General features: G+C 49.6%; 1 protein-coding gene across 3 annotated transcripts; it reads right to left on the reverse strand.

The window, feature by feature from the left end:
• Nucleotides 1-478: 478 nt before the first annotated feature.
• On the reverse strand, nucleotides 479-18060 carry LOC141060428 (uncharacterized). Of its 3 annotated transcripts, none has more exons than XM_073556679.1 (7): nucleotides 18033-18060; nucleotides 5270-5376; nucleotides 3623-3799; nucleotides 3413-3536; nucleotides 3271-3332; nucleotides 2638-3052; nucleotides 479-1826 (listed from the first exon to the last, which is right to left on the reverse strand). In XM_073556679.1, the coding sequence occupies exons 2-7, from the start codon at nucleotides 5345-5347 to the stop codon at nucleotides 796-798; spliced, it is 1887 nt and encodes a 628-aa protein (XP_073412780.1). In that variant the 5' UTR covers nucleotides 5348-5376; nucleotides 18033-18060; the 3' UTR covers nucleotides 479-795. The 3 variants fall into 3 exon arrangements, with proteins under 3 accessions (XP_073412780.1, XP_073412781.1, XP_073412779.1); XM_073556680.1 differs by lacking the exon at nucleotides 18033-18060 and adding an exon at nucleotides 12864-13015 and having other exon boundaries at nucleotides 2650-3052; XM_073556678.1 differs by lacking the exon at nucleotides 18033-18060 and adding an exon at nucleotides 12864-13015.
• Nucleotides 18061-18523: the final 463 nt, after the last annotated feature.

Below are 18523 nucleotides of genomic sequence, written 5' to 3' on the forward strand. Positions count from 1 at the left end.
TGAACTGGAGAGGATCTGCAAGGAAGAATGGCAGAGGATCCCCAAATCCAGGGGTGAAAAACTTGTTGCATCATTCCCAAGAAGACTCATGGCTGTACTAGCTCAAAAGGTGCCTCTACTCAATACTAAGCAAAGGGTCTGAATACTTATGACCATGTGATATTTCAGTTTTTCTTTTTTAATAAATTTGCAAAAAAAACTCTACATTTTTTTTTTCAGTCAAGATGGGGTGCAGAGTGCACATTAATGAGAAAAAAAATGAACTTTTTTTAATTTACCAAATGGCTGCAATGAAACAAAGAGTGAAAAATTTAAAGGCGTCTGAATACTTTCCCTACCCACTGATGATTCAATAAACCAAGTAAAGCCTACTCAATAATTGAAATCTGCAAAAAACACGGACATAATAGCGACCAACCTTTAACAACATAGAATACTGATCCATGAATAGAATAACCAAACTGGAGAAAACAACAAATAAGCAAGAAAAAGTTTAATGGAGGATAGAGAATTTATTAAGCTCCATTAATTGCAGGAGAAATGCTGGAAAGCTGGTAGAACCTGACAGTAGCCTACATACATGGCATAGGAGGTGGCACCAACTTTTCAGGGATAAAGCGACCATTTATACCAATAACATTCGAAGACAATTGAAAATTATTCCTGGCTTCTTAATTACCTGCAATTTTCACGTACTAAAGAACGCCCTTGTGTAGGAGTGCTAATTTGGGGCAGGTCAGATACTACTATGGTGCTTGGTTTAAAGTCTAATTACACCATGGTGAACCATTTCAATTAAATCACATTATGAGTTTTTATATGTTCATCAAGCTGCAATTCCCAAGTAAAACATTTTCCACATTCTTTACATAAGTATGGTTTTTCTTTATGAATTATTTCATGTGAAATTAGAGCTGACTTTTGGGTAAAACACTTTCCACATACAGTACATGAGAATGGCTTCTCCCCTGTGTGAATTCTTTGATGTCTAACAAGATCTGATTTATGGGTAAAACATCTCTCACATTCTGAACATGAATATGGCTTCTCACCCGTGTGAGTTTTTATATGTGCAGCAAGCTGTGAATTCCGAGTAAAACATTTTGCACATTCTGGACATGAGTACGGCTTCTCCCCTGTGTGATGAGCTCTTACATGTACACCAAGACTTGATTTACTGCTATAACTTTTACCACACTCTAAACATAAAATAGCCTTCGTCCCTGTGTGAGTTTTCTGATGATCAACCAAATATGAATTCTGAGTAAAAGACTTCCAACATAGATTACATGAAAATGGCTTCTCCTCTGTGTGAATTCTCATATGTCTAACAAAATTGTATTTGTGAACAAAGCGGTTTCCACATTCTAAACATGAAAATGGCTTCTCCCCTGTGTGAGTTTTTTCATGTACATATACAGCTGACTTTTGCCTAAAACACTTTCCACATAGTGAACAAGAAAATGGCTTCTCCCCTGTGTGAATTATTTGATGTCTAACAAGCTCTGATTTAAAGGAAAAACATTTTCCACATTCTAAACATACATTTGGCTTCGCCTCTGTGTGAGTTTTCTGATGGTCAACCAGAGATGAATTCTCAGCAAAACATTTCCCACATTCTGAGCATGAATACGGCTTCTCCCCTGTGGGAGCTCTTTCGTCTTGAACCCCCCTTTTGTGACTTTCATTTAGTGCAACATTCTGCAGTGAATCAGGAGATTGGAATTGTTTAAAAGCATCAGATGACAGATCTTGGATTTGAAGGGCTGATGCAATATCTGGGATAATGGTTTGTTCTTCATATACGCAATGTATACCACAACTACCTGCAAAAGAATAAAACTGATTTTGTAAATTTTAAAATTAAAAAAAACAAACATTTTAAATCAGTTTTCACTGGTAAACTCAGGCCCCTGTCTGCAGGATCATTGTACTGGCCAGATGATAACGGTCTTTTTACCAAAATGACTCTTCTACGATGCCAAATTGAAATCACATAGAAAAGTAGTTAATAATATGGATTAGCATCTCATAGTCGGTACCACAAGAACAGTGTTTGTGGCTGCTCTACATGCGGCCACATAAATGAAATAATGCTTTATGACATCAAAAATTAAGTGTCTAAAGACTCTATAAAGATGGAGGAGTCAGCAACAGAAATGTACAACCACGCAGATATTTTACACATTTAAGCCCATTGAAATTTTTTTAAAAATACCCAAATCTGTACATTCCCTGTACAAAAAGGCAGAATGCTGGAAAAACTCTATTTTCAAAACTCTTATCCTGTACATTCCCTTGTCGAAATTACTTTAGCAGAATAATCTTCTAGAAATCCCGTCAATCTCAATATCATTAATTGCTTAAATATATGGGACTCAAACATAGTGATGATAGGAAATCGAACTCTGCCTCCCTCACATATGCAGAATTCACGTCCATGTATAATATAAAGGCGCTAAATGTATTATCTCCTGTATCGGTATTACATTCATTAATATTTCATTTGAATTTAATTTTGAATGAAGGATTTAAAATACCACTGGAAATCTGAGAGCAAAGAGCACGAAAAAAATTGTTTGATTCAGAGAAGACAAATCTGTGACTTCTCTGCCTTGTTCCGAGGTCACCACTAACCTGGGCAGTTACCTGTAGGGTTCTCCTCTTTACACCGCTGATCGCCCCTCACATTAGGGGTCTCCTCTTTACACCGCTGATCGCCCCTCACATTAGGGGTCTCCTCTTTACACCGCTGATCGCCCCTCACATTAGGGGTCTCCTCTTTACACCGCTGATCGCCCCTCACATTAGGGGTCTCCTCTTTACACCGCTGATCGCTCCTCACATTAGGGGTCTCCTCTTTACACCGCTGATTGCCCCTCACATTAGGGGTCTCCTCTTTACACCGCTGATCGCCCCTCACAATAGGGGTCTCCTCTTTACACCTCTGATCGCCCCTCACATTAGGGGTCTCCTCTTTACAATGCTGATCGCCCCTCACATTTCTCTCTGGAGCATTAATATTGTTCAGATCTTTTTCCGAATCCAAAAGCTGAAAAACAAACATTGTAAAAGTCCCCGATGATTGGAGAAGTCCCCGGGAATAATGGTGAGAAGATCCGGACATGTGATGTCTGTGGTCAGCTGTGATCCTGCCGTCTCCACCGCTCTCATTACACAAGTATAAAACATATAATACTGGAGGAGAAAACAAGACTGAACACAAGGACGTCACAGCCGTCTACACATCATAGGGAGATCTCCACCTACCTGATGGTCCTGTGGAGGAGGAGTGGGACATCTCTCTGGGGTTGTCCTCTTACTGGAGAGAACTGAGGAGACACAGACAGGACTGACATCATTATTACATACAGAGAATTATAGGCCGTGTGTGTTTAGTCCTGTCTATTACCTGGTGATGTGCGGGGCCGGTGCTCCTCCATCATCACCTCCTGGTACCGATCCTTGTGTCCTTCTAGATACTCCCACTCCTCCATGGAGAAATAGATGGTGACGTCCTGACACCTTATAGGAACCTGACACACACAATTATACCGTCATCACCCAGAATCCTCCAATGCCGGCCTGGATAATAATGTCCCAGCATTCCCAGCAGTGTCACCTCTCCAGTCAACAGCTCAATCATCTTGTTGGCGAGTTCTAGAATCTTCTGCTCATTGATGTCCTCATGTATCCGGGAATGAGGTGGAGGCCACACGATTGGGCTCAGGGTTCCTCCCTGTCCTTCAGACACAGGGGCCTGACAGCGATCACTAGAGGTCTTCACTACTGTGTAATCCTGAGTGTGGAGACATTAATAATATCACTACAGACATCTCCAGAGTCCATCACCTCTCCAGTCATATCCCCTGTTATTCCCATAGATAATAAGGTCATGTGATGACATCAGAGCCTCTCACCTCTCCGGTCATATCCCGTTATTCCCATAGATAATGAGGTCATGTGATGACATCAGAGCCTCTCACCTCTCCGGTCATATCCCCCGTTATTCCCATAGATAATGAGGTCATGTGATGACATCAGAGCCTCTTAACTCTCCGGTCATATCCCATGTTATTCCCATAAATGAGGTCATGTGATGACATCAGAACCTCTCACCTCTCCGGTCATATCCCATGTTATTCCCATAGATAATGAAGTCATGCATCAGAGCCTCTCAAGTCTCCGGTCATATCCCCTGTTATTCACATAGATAATGAGGTCATGTGATGACATCAGAACCTCTCAACTCTCCAGTCATATCCCCTGTTATTCCCATAGATAATGAGGTCATGTGATGACATCAGAACCTCTCACCTCTCCGGTCATATCCCCTGTTATTCCCATAGATAATGAGGTTATGTGATGACATCAGAGCCTCTCACCTCTCCCGTCATATCCCCTGTTATTCCCATAGATAATGAGGTCATGTGATGACATCAGAACCTCTCAACTCTCCAGTCATATCCCCTGTTATTCCCATAGATAATGAGGTCATGTGATGACATCAGAACCTCTCACCTCTCCGGTCATATCCCCTGTTATTCCCATAGATAATGAGGTTATGTGATGACATCAGAGCCTCTCACCTCTCCCGTCATATCCCCTGTTATTCCCATAGATAATGAGGTTATGTGATGACATCAGAGCCTCTCACCTCTCCGGTCATATCCCCTGTTATTCCCATAGATAATGAAATCGTGTGATGACATCAGAGCCTCTCACCTCTCCAGTCATATCCCCTGTTATTCCCATAGATAATGAGGTCATGTGATGACATCAGAGCCTCTCACCTCTCCCGTCACATCCCCTGTTATTCCCATAGATAATGAGGTCATGTGATGACATCAGAGCCTCTCACCTCTCCCATCATATCCCCTGTTATTCCCATAGATAATGAGGTCATGTGATAACATCAGAACCTCTCACCTCTCCGGTCATATCACCTGTTATTCCCATAGATAATGAGGTCATGTGATGACATCAGAGCCTCTCACCTCTCCGGTCATATCTCCTGTTATTCCCATAGATAATGAGGTCATGTGATGACATCAGAGCCTCTCACCTCTCCGGTCATATCTCCTGTTATTCCCATAGATAATGAGGTCATGTGATGACATCAGAGCCTCTCACCTCTCCGGTCATATTTCCTGTTATTCCCATAGATAATGAGGTCATGTGATGACATCAGAGCCTCTCACCTCTCCAGTCATATCCCCTGCTATTCCCATAGATAATGAGGTCATATGATGACATTAGAGCCTCTCACCTCTCCGGTAAGATAGAAAAGTATCTCAAGGGTGAGGTTTAATATCCTCTCCGCCATCTTGTCTCTGTCCTTAGTCATCTTTGATGGGTAAAACAGGAACAAATCTCCTATTTTGAAAAATTCAACAGACGATATTTATTCTAAAGAGGATCAGAAGATCTTAAATGAAAACAAGTGAAAAACACAAAAATTAACTTGAGATAATAAATAGAAACATGAGGGGTTTTAGTGGTGCTTGAAAGTTAGTGAACTGTTTAGAATTTTCAGTATTTCTGCCTGAACAGTCACTGACAGAGGACCGGAAGACATAGCGGAGTGATGGACCGGGGAAGGTGAATATTGCCAGTGCCGGGGCCCTGAGCCAGCGGTGACACTGGCACCTGTCCCCCATAGCGCGCTGGTGTCCCCATCTGCTCAGGACACCGGCACCTGGCCCCCAGCGACGAGAGGTGAGTATATATATTTTTTTTTTTTATTTGCTGCAGCAGCAGCATATGGGGCCTATTCTATGGAGCAGCATATGGGGGAATAATGTATGGAGCATCTTATGGGGCATAATCTATGGAGCACATTATTCTATGGAGCATCATATGGGGCCACAAAAATTATGGGGCAGCATGTGGGGCATATTATTCTATGGAGCATCTTATGAGGCCATTATTAATTTTGTGCAGCATTATATGGGGTGTATTTTGTATGGAGCATCTTATGAGGCCATCATGAACTGTATGGAGCATTATATGGGGCTCCTGATTCAATATGGATATTCAAAAACATTTAACCTACTGATGTCTCATTTAATTTTACTTTTATTGGCCTCTAATTTTATTTTTGAAATTTACCAGTAGCTGCTGCATTTTCCACCCAAAGCTTATACACGAGTCAATAAGTTTTCCCAGTTTTTTGTGGCAAAATTAGGGGAGGGGGGGGGTCGGCTTATACACAAGTATATATGGTACTTATGGTAGATTCCATCTTTTTCAAACCTCCAGCCCCAGCAACCAGCATGGTAGAGGAGTTGGTTTTCTCCTTTCAGATAACTGTTCCTTCACCCTAATTGCACTGCCACCCTCCATTACTCTCCATTCTTTAAGGTGCACTCTGTCCGTATATACTCCCCCTACAAGTGGCTGTCATTTACCAACCCTCAGGGTCAGCCACCATCTTTTTCAACCACCACCATCTGGCTACTTCATCTCCTTTCAGCTATCCACTATCATCATGGGCGACTTCAACATCCCCATTGACACTTCCCACTCAGCTGTATTCATGCTTCTAACACTCAATTCTTCTGTCTGCCTCACGCAATGGTCCTCCGCAGGCACTCACAAAGATGGCCACACACTGGACCTCATCTTCAACCGCCTATGTTCCCTATCTGACCACAACCTAATCACATTCTCTTCGCTATCGTTTACAAGTGCACAATTTCAACTCCACAATCTTACACACCTTCGAAAAAATTCTTAAACACCTTGAATTCACATTCACTTTATGAGCCCCTTCCTTCTGGCAGACATAGGTTTCTTATACAATGCAGATGCTGCTGCCGCTTTGTATAACACAATAGCTGCAGCTCTCGAATCGGTCGCCCCCTCACACATACCAAAGCTCGCACCATCAACAGGCAACCCTGGAACACCAGCCTGATTATAGAATTGAGGCGGGCTTTCAGAGTTGCTGAGCAGAGATGGAAGAAATCCCATTACGACTAGCACCTCATCACATACAAATAATACCTTCCAATTTCAAGTCCACAATCACTGCTGCAAAACAAACCTACTTCTCATCTCTAATATCTTCTCTGTCTCATAACCCTAAACAGTTATTCAACACTTTCAATTCTCTCCTCCTTCATTCCCCCAGCATCTCCTCCCCCTCCACTCAGCTCTGCTGAAGACTTTGCCTCATTCTTTAAGCAGAAGATTGACAACATCAGAAAAAGCTTTAGCCTACAGTCCCTCCTCATAACTACTCAGACCTCTTCCATCAAAATAAGCTTATCTTCCATTACTGAAGATAAACTTTCTCTACTCTCCAGATCACATCTCACCACCTGTGCACTTGACCACAGCATGACCCACCTCATCCCAACTCTAACCCATCTCTTCAACCTATCACTAACACCTGGTGTCTTGTTCTCATGCCTCGATCACACCAATCCTCAAAAAGCCCTTCCTTGACAAATCCTCTGTGTCTAGCTAAAAACCCCATATCACTTCTCCCCTATGCCTCAAAACTACTGGAATGGAATGAACATCTTGAACTGTCCTCCCACATGTCCTCATGCTTTCTTTTTGACTGGTTACAATCTGGCTTCCGACCACATCATTTGACCGAAACTGCCCTAGCTAAAGTCACCAATGACCTACTAACCGCCAAAGCCAAACGACACTACAATGTCCTCCTCCTCCTGGACCTGTCCTCTGGTTTCAACACAGTGAAGAATTCCTACAGATTGGCTTATCTCTTGTCATCATAGACTTGGCCCTTTCTTGGATCTACTCATCACTAACAGATGGACACTGAGCGTCTCTCACTCGCACCCCACCTCCTTATCTCACACCCAGTCGGTGGCCCCTAAGGTTCAATTCTAGGACCGCTGCTCTTCTACACCTTTGGCCTGGGACAGCTCATAGACTTCCACGGCTTTCAGTAACATCTCTATGCTGATGACTCACAGATCTACCTCTATGGACCCGACATCACCTCTCTACTAACCAGAATACCACAATGTCTGTCCACTATTTCATCCTTCTCTGCTTGATACCTAAAACTTAACATAAGAGGATAAATTCTATTTTTTTCCTAATATTTTATCTCATTCATTTAATTAGGCTTTCTTTGACTGTTTTTCGGATTTTCGAAATAAAAAAAAAATTCTGAAGAGTTCACAAATTTTCAAGCACCACTGTATATAATGCAGATATTGTATCTTTCTGCTTGGATAGAGGAGCAGAATAACTTGTCAAGACAGCTCCTCCATGTTTGACATTAAAGCAGTGTCAAAGGATGTCACACCATCAAATGAAAACTATATCCACATGGTCACTGGACATACACCCTGACATTACTGCCACCAATGTAGTCAGTGTGGGAGAAGCAGGGAATTTACCCAGTGTCAATGCTGTAGGAAAAGACATGGATCGCACCTACAAAATTCAAACACACTGATCTAATGCCGCCAGTCAAAAATCTACAAAACTGAACATTACGTTCTTAGTTTAACCTCATCAGACTGTGAAGCCGCTACCACCTCACGGTGACAATCTAAAGTGGGTCAGTAACGGAGGGTCACCGTGATGTGGTAGCAGCTTCACACAGTCTGATCAGAAGGTTAAACTAAGAACCTCATATTCAGTTCTGTATATTTTCCCCTGGCGGCTGAGATCCATGTCTTTCTCTACAGCTTTAGCTACAAAGACAAATCACAGTGATAAGGAGGGAGATTTATGGGGCGGACCAGCAGAGAAGCAGTGGTGACTATTGTTATTATATTAAACTCTGATGCTTGATAGAATATGTCTTCTCTAGATTCACACTGCAGAGGTGATGACCGCACTCCAACACACCGGGACTTTCTGATCTCCTGAGAATCAAAGATTCCTTCTTTTTCCTGAAATCCATTGTTACATGTGAACCACTTTGTAGAAAAGCCCAAGATCTGAGCTGCTGCTATAAATCACCGCTGACTGAGATAATTGTAGCTCTACAAACAATAAACTGGAAGCAGCAGAACAAGAATATTACTAATCACATGAGATTATTCAGCATGGAAGCCGCTTAGAATATACAATCTGTCCCCGACTCAGTACTGTCACCATCCTGTCCGTGTCCTTCACCCGTACTCCACCGCACACAAGAAAAAGGAACAATATCGGAGCCTCCATGTATAGAGCAGGGTCTGTCACATTCTCTCCTCCATGTGTAGTGCGGGGTCTGTCCCTCTCTCTCCCCCATGCGTAGTGCGGGCTCTGTCCCTCTCTCTCCCCCATGCGTAGTGCGGGCTCTGTCCCTCTCTCTCCCCCATGCGTAGTGCGGGCTCTGTCCCTCTCTCTCCCCCATGCGTAGTGCGGGGTCTGTCGCTCTCTCTCCTCCATGCGTAGTGCGGGGTCTGTCGCTCTCTCTCCTCCATGCGTAGTGCGGGGTCTGTCGCTCTCTCTCCTCCATGTGTAGTGCGGGGTCTGTCGCTCTCTCTCCTCCATGCGTAGTGCGGGGTCTGTCCCTCTCTCTCCATGCGTAGTGCGGGGTCTGTCCCTCTCTCTCCCCCATGCGTAGTGCGGGGTCTGTCCCTCTCTCTCCCCCATGCGTAGTGCGGGGTCTGTCCCTCTCTCTCCCCCATGCGTAGTGCGGGGTCTGTCGCTCTCTCTCTCCTCCATGCGTAGTGCGGGGTCTGTCGCTCTCTCTCTCCTCCATGTGTAGTGCGGGGTCTGTCGCTCTCTCTCTCCTCCATGTGTAGTGCGGGGTCTGTCGCTCTCTCTCTCCTCCATGTGTAGTGCGAGGTCTGTCGCTCTCTCTCTCCTCCATGTGTAGTGCGGGGTCTGTCGCTCTCTCTCTCCTCCATGTGTAGTGCGGGGTCTGTCGCTCTCTCTCTCCTCCATGTGTAGTGCGGGGTCTGTCGCTCTCTCCTCCATGTGTAGTGCGGGGTCTGTCGCTCTCTCTCTCCTCCATGTGTAGTGCGGGGTCTGTCGCTCTCTCTCTCCTCCATGTGTAGTGCGGGGTCTGTCGCTCTCTCTCTCCTCCATGTGTAGTGCGGGGTCTGTCGCTCTCTCTCTCCTCCATGTGTAGTGCGGGGTCTGTCACTCTCTCTCCATGTGTAGTGCGGGGTCTGTCGCTCTCTCTCTCCTCCATGTGTAGTGCGGGGTCTGTCGCTCTCTCTCTCCTCCATGTGTAGTGCGGGGTCTGTCGCTCTCTCTCTCCTCCATGTGTAGTGCGGGGTCTGTCGCTCTCTCCTCCATGTGTAGTGCGGGGTCTGTCGCTCTCTCTCTCCTCCATGTGTAGTGCGGGGTCTGTCGCGCTCTCTCTCTCCTCCATGTGTAGTGCGGGGTCTGTCGCGCTCTCTCTCTCCTCCATGTGTAGTGCGGGGTCTGTCACTCTCTCTCCATGTGTAGTGCAGGGTCTGTCACTCTCTCTCCATGTGTAGTGCAGGGTCTGACACTCTCTCTCCTCCATGTGTAGTGCGGGGTCTGTCGCTCTCTCTCTCCTCCATGTGTAGTGCGGGGTCTGTCGCTCTCTCTCTCCTCCATGTGTAGTGCGGGGTCTGTCACTCTCTCTCCTCCATGTGTAGTGCGGGGTCTGTCACTCTCTCTCCTCCATGTGTAGTGCGGGGTCTGTCGCTCTCTCTCTCCTCCATGTGTAGTGTGGGGTCTGTCGCTCTCTCTCTCCTCCATGTGTAGTGCGGGGTCTGTCACTCTCTCTCCATGTGTAGTGCAGGGTCTGTCACTCTCTCTCCTCCATGTGTAGTGCGGGGTCTGTCGCTCTCTCTCCTCCATGTGTAGTGCGGGGTCTGTCGCTCTCTCTCTCCTCCATGTGTAGTGCGGGGTCTGTCACTCTCTCTCCTCCATGTGTAGTGCGGGGTCTGTCACTCTCTCTCCTCCATGTGTAGTGCGGGGTCTGTCACTCTCTCTCCTCCATGTGTAGTGCGGGGTCTGTCGCTCTCTCTCCTCCATGTGTAGTGCGGGGTCTGTCGCTCTCTCTCCTCCATGTGTAGTGCGGGGTCTGTCGCTCTCTCTCCTCCATGTGTAGTGCGGGGTCTGTCGCTCTCTCTCCTCCATGTGTAGTGCGGGGTCTGTCACTCTCTCTCCTCCATGTGTAGTGCGGGGTCTGTCGCTCTCTCCCCCATGTGTAGTGCGGGGTCTGTCTCTCTCTCTCCCCCATGTGTAGTGCGGGGTCTGTCACTCTCTCTCCTCCATGTGTAGTGCGGGGTCTGTCGCTCTCTCCCCCATGTGTAGTGCGGGGTCTGTCGCTCTCTCCCCCATGTGTAGTGCGGGGTCTGTCGCTCTCTCTCCTCCATGTGTAGTGCGGGGTCTGTCGCTCTCTCTCCTCCATGTGTAGTGCGGGGTCTGTCGCTCTCTCTCCCCCATGTGTAGTGTGGGGTCTGTCGCTCTCTCTCCTCCATGTGTAGTGTGGGGTCTGTCGCTCTCTCTCCTCCATGTGTAGTGCAGGGTCTGACACTCTCTCTCCTCCATGTGTAGTGCGGGGTCTGTCGCTCTCTCTCTCCTCCATGTGTAGTGTGGGGTCTGTCGCTCTCTCTCTCCTCCATGTGTAGTGCGGGGTCTGTCACTCTCTCTCCATGTGTAGTGCAGGGTCTGTCACTCTCTCTCCTCCATGTGTAGTGCGGGGTCTGTCGCTCTCTCTCCTCCATGTGTAGTGCGGGGTCTGTCGCTCTCTCTCCTCCATGTGTAGTGCGGGGTCTGTCGCTCTCTCTCTCCTCCATGTGTAGTGCGGGGTCTGTCACTCTCTCTCCTCCATGTGTAGTGCGGGGTCTGTCACTCTCTCTCCTCCATGTGTAGTGTGGGGTCTGTCGCTCTCTCTCCTCCATGTGTAGTGCGGGGTCTGTCGCTCTCTCTCCTCCATGTGTAGTGCGGGGTCTGTCGCTCTCTCTCCTCCATGTGTAGTGCGGGGTCTGTCGCTCTCTCTCCCCCATGTGTAGTGCGGGGTCTGTCGCTCTCTCTCCTCCATGTGTAGTGCGGGGTCTGTCGCTCTCTCTCCTCCATGTGTAGTGCGGGGTCTGTCGCTCTCTCTCTCCTCCATGTGTAGTGCGGGGTCTGTCGCTCTCTCTCCTCCATGTGTAGTGCGGGGTCTGTCGCTCTCTCTCCTCCATGTGTAGTGCGGGGTCTGTCGCTCTCTCTCTCCTCCATGTGTAGTGCGGGGTCTGTCACTCTCTCTCCTCCATGTGTAGTGCGGGGTCTGTCACTCTCTCTCCTCCATGTGTAGTGTGGGGTCTGTCGCTCTCTCTCCTCCATGTGTAGTGCGGGGTCTGTCGCTCTCTCTCCTCCATGTGTAGTGCGGGGTCTGTCGCTCTCTCTCCTCCATGTGTAGTGCGGGGTCTGTCGCTCTCTCTCCCCCATGTGTAGTGCGGGGTCTGTCGCTCTCTCTCCTCCATGTGTAGTGCGGGGTCTGTCGCTCTCTCTCCTCCATGTGTAGTGCGGGGTCTGTCGCTCTCTCTCTCCTCCATGTGTAGTGCGGGGTCTGTCGCTCTCTCTCCTCCATGTGTAGTGCGGGGTCTGTCGCTCTCTCTCCTCCATGTGTAGTGCGGGGTCTGTCGCTCTCTCTCTCCTCCATGTGTAGTGCGGGGTCTGTCACTCTCTCTCCTCCATGTGTAGTGCGGGGTCTGTCACTCTCTCTCCTCCATGTGTAGTGTGGGGTCTGTCGCTCTCTCTCCTCCATGTGTAGTGCGGGGTCTGTCGCTCTCTCTCCTCCATGTGTAGTGCGGGGTCTGTCGCTCTCTCTCCTCCATGTGTAGTGCGGGGTCTGTCGCTCTCTCTCCCCCATGTGTAGTGCGGGGTCTGTCGCTCTCTCTCCTCCATGTGTAGTGCGGGGTCTGTCGCTCTCTCTCCTCCATGTGTAGTGCGGGGTGAGGAGACACACATACCTCCTACTGCAGAGCGGCCCCGCCGTGTGCGCACAGGACCTGTGTGACGTCACAGTCATGTGATCAGTCACATGGGATGGAGTCACATGATCATGGGCGGAGCTCCAGGTGTCTCAGTGTAGTGATGGTCAACCCGACTCTTTTCCTAAATGGATCCCTATTGCATAAAATTGCAGCCGTCAGAAATCCCGCCCACTTTCTAGGAACCAATGGATTTTACACCCAGTGAGAGCCATTCAGGGATTTTAGTGGCTCTCACTGGGGAACGACATATCACTACTGCAGGATTCTGCTGTGTCGGATGATGTCTAGTATTATAGAGGAGGATGGAGCGGAGCCGCGTGTGTAATGTGCATGGAGCGGAGCCGCGTGTGTAATGTGCGCGGAGCGGAGCCGCGTGTGTAATGTGCATGGAGCGGAGCCTCGTGTGTAATGTGCGCGGAGCGGAGCCGCGTGTGTAATGTGTGCGGAGCGGAGCCGGGTGTGTAATGTGCGCGGAGCGGAGCCTCGTGTGTAATGTGTGCGGAGCGGAGCCGGGTGTGTAATGTGCGCGGAGCGGAGCCTTGTGTGTAATGTGTGCGGAGCGGAGCCGCGTGTGTAATGTGCGCGGAGCGGAGCCTCGTGTGTAATGTGCGCGGAGCGGAGCCGCGTGTGTAATGTGCACGGAGCGGAGCCACGTGTGTAATGTGTGCGGAGCGGAGCCGCGTGTGTAATGTGCGCGGAGCGGAGCCGCGTGTGTAATGTGTGCGGAGCGGAGCCTCGTGTGTAATGTGCGCGGAGCGGAGCCTCGTGTGTAATGTGCGGAGCGGAGCCTCGTGTGTAATGTGTGCGGAGCGGAGCCTCGTGTGTAATGTGTGAGGAGCGGAGCCTCGTGTGTAATGTGTGCGGAGCGGAGCCTCGTGTGTAATGTGCGCGGAGCGGAGCCTCGTGTGTAATGTGTGCGGAGCGGAGCCTCGTGTGTAATGTGTGCGGAGCGGAGCCTCGTGTGTAATGTGTGCGGAGCGGAGCCGCGTGTGTAATGTGTGCGGAGCGGAGCCTCGTGTGTAATGTGCGCGGAGCGGAGCCGCGTGTGTAATGTGTGCGGAGCGGAGCCGCGTGTGTAGTGTGTGCGGAGCGGAGCCGCGTGTGTAATGTGTGCGGAGCGGAGCCGCGTGTGTAATGTGTGCGGAGCGGAGCCCCGTGTGTAATGTGTGCGGAGCGGAGCCCCGTGTGTAATGTGTGCGGAGCGGAGCCTTGTGTGTAATGTGTGCGGAGCGGAGCCGCGTGTGTAATGTGTGCGGAGCGGAGCCGCGTGTGTAATGTGTGCGGAGCGGAGCCCCGTGTGTAATGTGTGCGGAGCGGAGCCCCGTGTGTAATGTGTGCGGAGCCGATCCACGTGTGTAATGTGCGCGAATCGGAGCCGCGTGTGTAATGTGTGCAGAGTGGAGCCGCGTGCGTAATGTGTGCGGAGTCGCATGTGTAATGTATGCAGAAACAAAGCTTGGTACACAATTGCGTCCCTCCGCCAGAATCAGGGGCTCTGCACTAACTCCGTGGGTACTGGGGCTTCGCGCAGAGGTCACTGCCTCTGTACAGGTCACTGTCTCTACACAGGGCTCAGTCTCAACACGGGCAACGGTCTCTGCGCGGGTCACAGTCTTTGTACGGGCCAATGTTTCAACACGGACCTTTGTCTCTGCACGGGGGTCAGGACACACCTTTGCTGTCACTGCAGACTCCAGCTCCACATACTCACGGGTTGAAGTCTTTGTGTGCGGTACCCCGGTCATTGCCTTCTGAATGGGAGCTCTGTCTCTCCCCCGGTCTCTGTCTACGTCTTGTCCTGACCGCTGCCCAGGCTGCTCTGAGGACAGCTCGCGAACTTTTCCCACTCTCTGCCCGGCTTCCTTCCTGTACCAGGCCCCTTTTCTGTCCCTATGGGAACTTGTTGTGCTACTCAATGGTTTCGGGGATGGAGCAGAGGAGACAACCCTCCCCCGGCTCTTCCTGTACTTCACCTGCTTACATTCCCCCTCTCTTTTAGCTCGCCATTTCACTGGTGAGAGTTTCTGGAGCTCCTGTTGGCAATATTCCAGTGCTTGCACAATCTGTTGCCAGATGAACTCATCCTGGTTGTAACAGATGGGGGGTACACCAGCCCGATGAATGTTCAGAGCGACTCAAATCAGCAGGGGCTGTCATGTCAATCGTTGGAGGAGCGGAGGAGGGGTCTAGGCCCCCTCTGATACATCAGTAGTTTCAGGAACCAGCCCTGTTTTCGGGTTCCCTGAGGGAGATTGGAAGTCTCCCTCGTCTTCTTCATCAGCAATGATCACTGGCTCAGCTGGTCGGGGCACTGGTACCACTTGAGGATCTTGAGGCAAACATGGATGCAACATATTCCGATGCAGTGTGCGGGTGGGAGACTCTTCCCCCGTTTCAGGCTGGATCTCGTAGACGGGGCCATTGCCACCAAGCCTTGGCTTCACCCTATACAGCCTTTTCTCCCACCGGTACCCCAATTTGTTGTGTGGGCGCTTCTCCCTCACCAAGACTCGAACTCCAGGTCATAGAGCTGTCCCTTCTTGGGGAGAGACTTGGGAATGTTCCAATTCTCGTAGTCAGTTCTGCACCAGCCGTTGAATGGTCCGTAACCGACGACGATGTTCTTGAACCCAGGAGTACACCCCCGTCCGCGGGTAATCCTCCTCAGGTTCCAGCTCTGCCAGTCTCTTCCCGGCTCGGCCGAAGAACAGTGAGAAGGGCGTGAATCCGGTGGTGCTGTGTTTACGGTTGTTCTACGCCCACACCAATTCAGGGACGGACTCAGGCCATCGCGCTTTCTGGTCCTCTTCCAGTGTCCTCAGCATTTTAATCAGGGTGCGGTTTAATCTTTCACAAGCCCCGTTCCCCTGTGGATTATAAGGGGTGGTCCGGAACTTATCGATTTTGTACAGCTGATGCAACTCCTCCATCACCTTCCCGAGGAAGCAGGCTCCTTGATCGGAATGGATGTGTTTGGGACACCCGTATACCTGGATGAAGTGTTTACAGATTGCATATGCTGCAGACTCGGCAGTCTGGTCCAGCGTGGGCATCACTATGGAAAATTTAGTAAAGTGGTCTATCATTACTAGGCAATGCTCGTAGCCTTGATGCGCTGGTCCAATCGTCAAGTAATCTATGGCCAGTAGGTCCATGGGGCCAGAAGATCTCACCGTCTCTGTTGGAGCTCGCTATTCCGGTGGCTTGACCAGCTCACAATTCCGGCACTGTTGACATACTCTCTCCACAATGTTTCTTAAGTGGGGGTGATAAAATAAGTGCTGCAGCCACTGGAATGTTTTTTTCCGGCCCGAAGTGTGCTCCTTTCTCATGTGCTTCCTTAGCCACCTGATCTACCAATGACGAGGCGATGATCGTCTGCCAAACAAGATTAAGTTAAGATTGTAGGTTCACCTTCCGGTACAGGATACCATCCTGCAACTGGAGCCTTTCCCACTACCGTAACACTTTCAACACCTCAGATGATTTGGACCCCCTCTCATGGCGGTTAGGCATTTGTTCTGACGCGACCCACCGTCTCAGCTGAGCTAACTCCGGATCCTGCTGCTGTATTCGGACCCACTCATCCCGAGGTTGTCCAACAAATTCACACAAGCCTCTTCTTTTCCAGTCTCCCGCGCAGCTGCCACCGTCCTGGCAGTCTCTCTAAAACCGGGAACTTCTACATCCTCCCGTTCTTCATCTGGGTCGGCCGTTGGTCTGCGACAATTTACTCGAGAGAGAGGGCATCCGCATGAACATTTTCGGCCCTTCTTTTGTATGAGATTCGGTACCGGAAGTTGGTCATTTGGGCTACCCAGGTTGTTCCAGGGCCCCCAACCAGGCAGTCTCAAGATGAGCCAGTGGGTTGTTATCGGTGCCTGCATGAACTTCTGAACCTGCCAGATATTCCGCAAATTTCTCAGTCATAGCCCATACCAGAGCCAACAGTTCCAGCTTGAATGAACTGTAGTTTTCAGGATTCTTTTCCGAGACATGCAAGGAACGACTGGCATATGCTATGTCATGTTCTTTCCAGTCCTGCTTCTGCGAGAGTACTGCCCCGAGCCCCCGTAGGCTTCCATCAGTGTGCAAGATGAACGGCTGCGTGAAGTCTGCGTAGGCCAGAATAGGGCCCTCTGTCAAAGCCTTCTTCAGAGCTAGGAATGATTCTTCTTGATGCTTCCCCCACTGTATGTTCCTGATTTTTGCGCAGGAGGGCACTCCCCTCAACAACTCCAGAAGTGGATTTGCCAAGCGGGTAAAGTCTTTTACGAAGCATCTGAAGTACTCTGTGAGTCCCAGGCATACGATACACTTTATTGATCTCGAGGGAATTATGGAATGCGCGCACATCTTTTAAAGTACAGTCTTTGGAGTTGGCCACTCTTGTACCGCAGCGATCTTCTCCTGGGAAGGCCTCACTCCCTTGGTGGAGACAACGTGTCCCAAATATTCAATCTCAGTCTGGAAGTGGTGACACTTCTTGGGTTTTACCTTCAGGCCATACTTCTGTTGTCGACTCAGAACTTGCTCCAGTCTCTGTAGATGTTCCTCAAAGGTGGGGGCAAAGACGATAATATCGTCCAAATACATCAAAGTGGCCTCAAAATTCATGTCTCCCAGACACCTTTCCATGAGTTGCTGAAATTTTCTGTCACGCTCACGCCTTTGCTGAATGGCGCGAGCCGGGGGGTTGTGGCCCCACTGTGCCACAAACCAGACTACCCTGGAAGGGGTGTGACTACAACAGCTACCTCGGTCTTCACTGGAGCCTCTGATGGTGAGGTCAGGCTTGTGCGGCAGGTAGCTGTCGGGTGCCACTCCAGGGTGGTGTCTGGCTGTGGCTGCTGGTCCCACTCGGGGACAAGTCACTTGGACAGGTGTGACTAACAGGCAGGCTGAGACACTGGGCAAGCAGGCACGGCTTGGAGACACAGGGCAAGCAGGCACGGCTTGGAGACACAGGGCAAGCAGGCACGGCTTGGAGACACAGGGTAAGCAGGCATGGCTTGGAGACACAGGGCAAGTGTCACGTCCGCCATGTCTGCCATGTCTGTTTGTCTCAAGAACTCCTGGAGCGATGTGCATGCGCATGTTTTGTCTGCTGTCCTGCATGTTCGCTAGAGCTGTGTGCAGACTCACCTCATGTCTGAGCTGCAGGATCCCTGCGTTTCTGCTCTGCCTTCTGTGATCTTCTCGTCATGTCTGGAGTCCTTGATCATGTGATGTTTCTTAAGATCCTGCACTGTCTGGTTCTGCAATCATCTCGTCATGTCTAGAATCCCGGATCATGTGTTCTTCCTAGGATCCTGCACTGGTTGGTTCGGTGATCATCTCGTCATGTCTGAAACCCTGATCATGTGACGTTTCCTAAGATCCTGCACTGTCTGGTTCTGCTATCATCTCGTCATGTCTAGAATCCCGGAAGTTCTCCCCTGGTCCTGACCTGGAGGAGGAGGTGCTATGCCCTATATCAGGCCGCCTCTTCCTATGCTCAGGGCCTGATTATTGTGTTGCTTCCCTGCAAGGCTCTGGGTCTGTGGGGTTGCTCCCTCTATTCTGTGCCCTTGCACTTTGCTCTGTAGTGCGTCTCTGCACACGCTCCGTGCTCGTATTCCGCCTCTTGTCTTGTG

The sequence above is a fragment of the Dendrobates tinctorius genome, unplaced genomic scaffold (genome assembly GCF_039654945.1).
Source record: "Dendrobates tinctorius isolate UK_male_01 unplaced genomic scaffold, ASM3965494v1 ptg000237l, whole genome shotgun sequence".
Taxonomy (NCBI): Eukaryota; Metazoa; Chordata; class Amphibia; order Anura; family Dendrobatidae; genus Dendrobates; species Dendrobates tinctorius.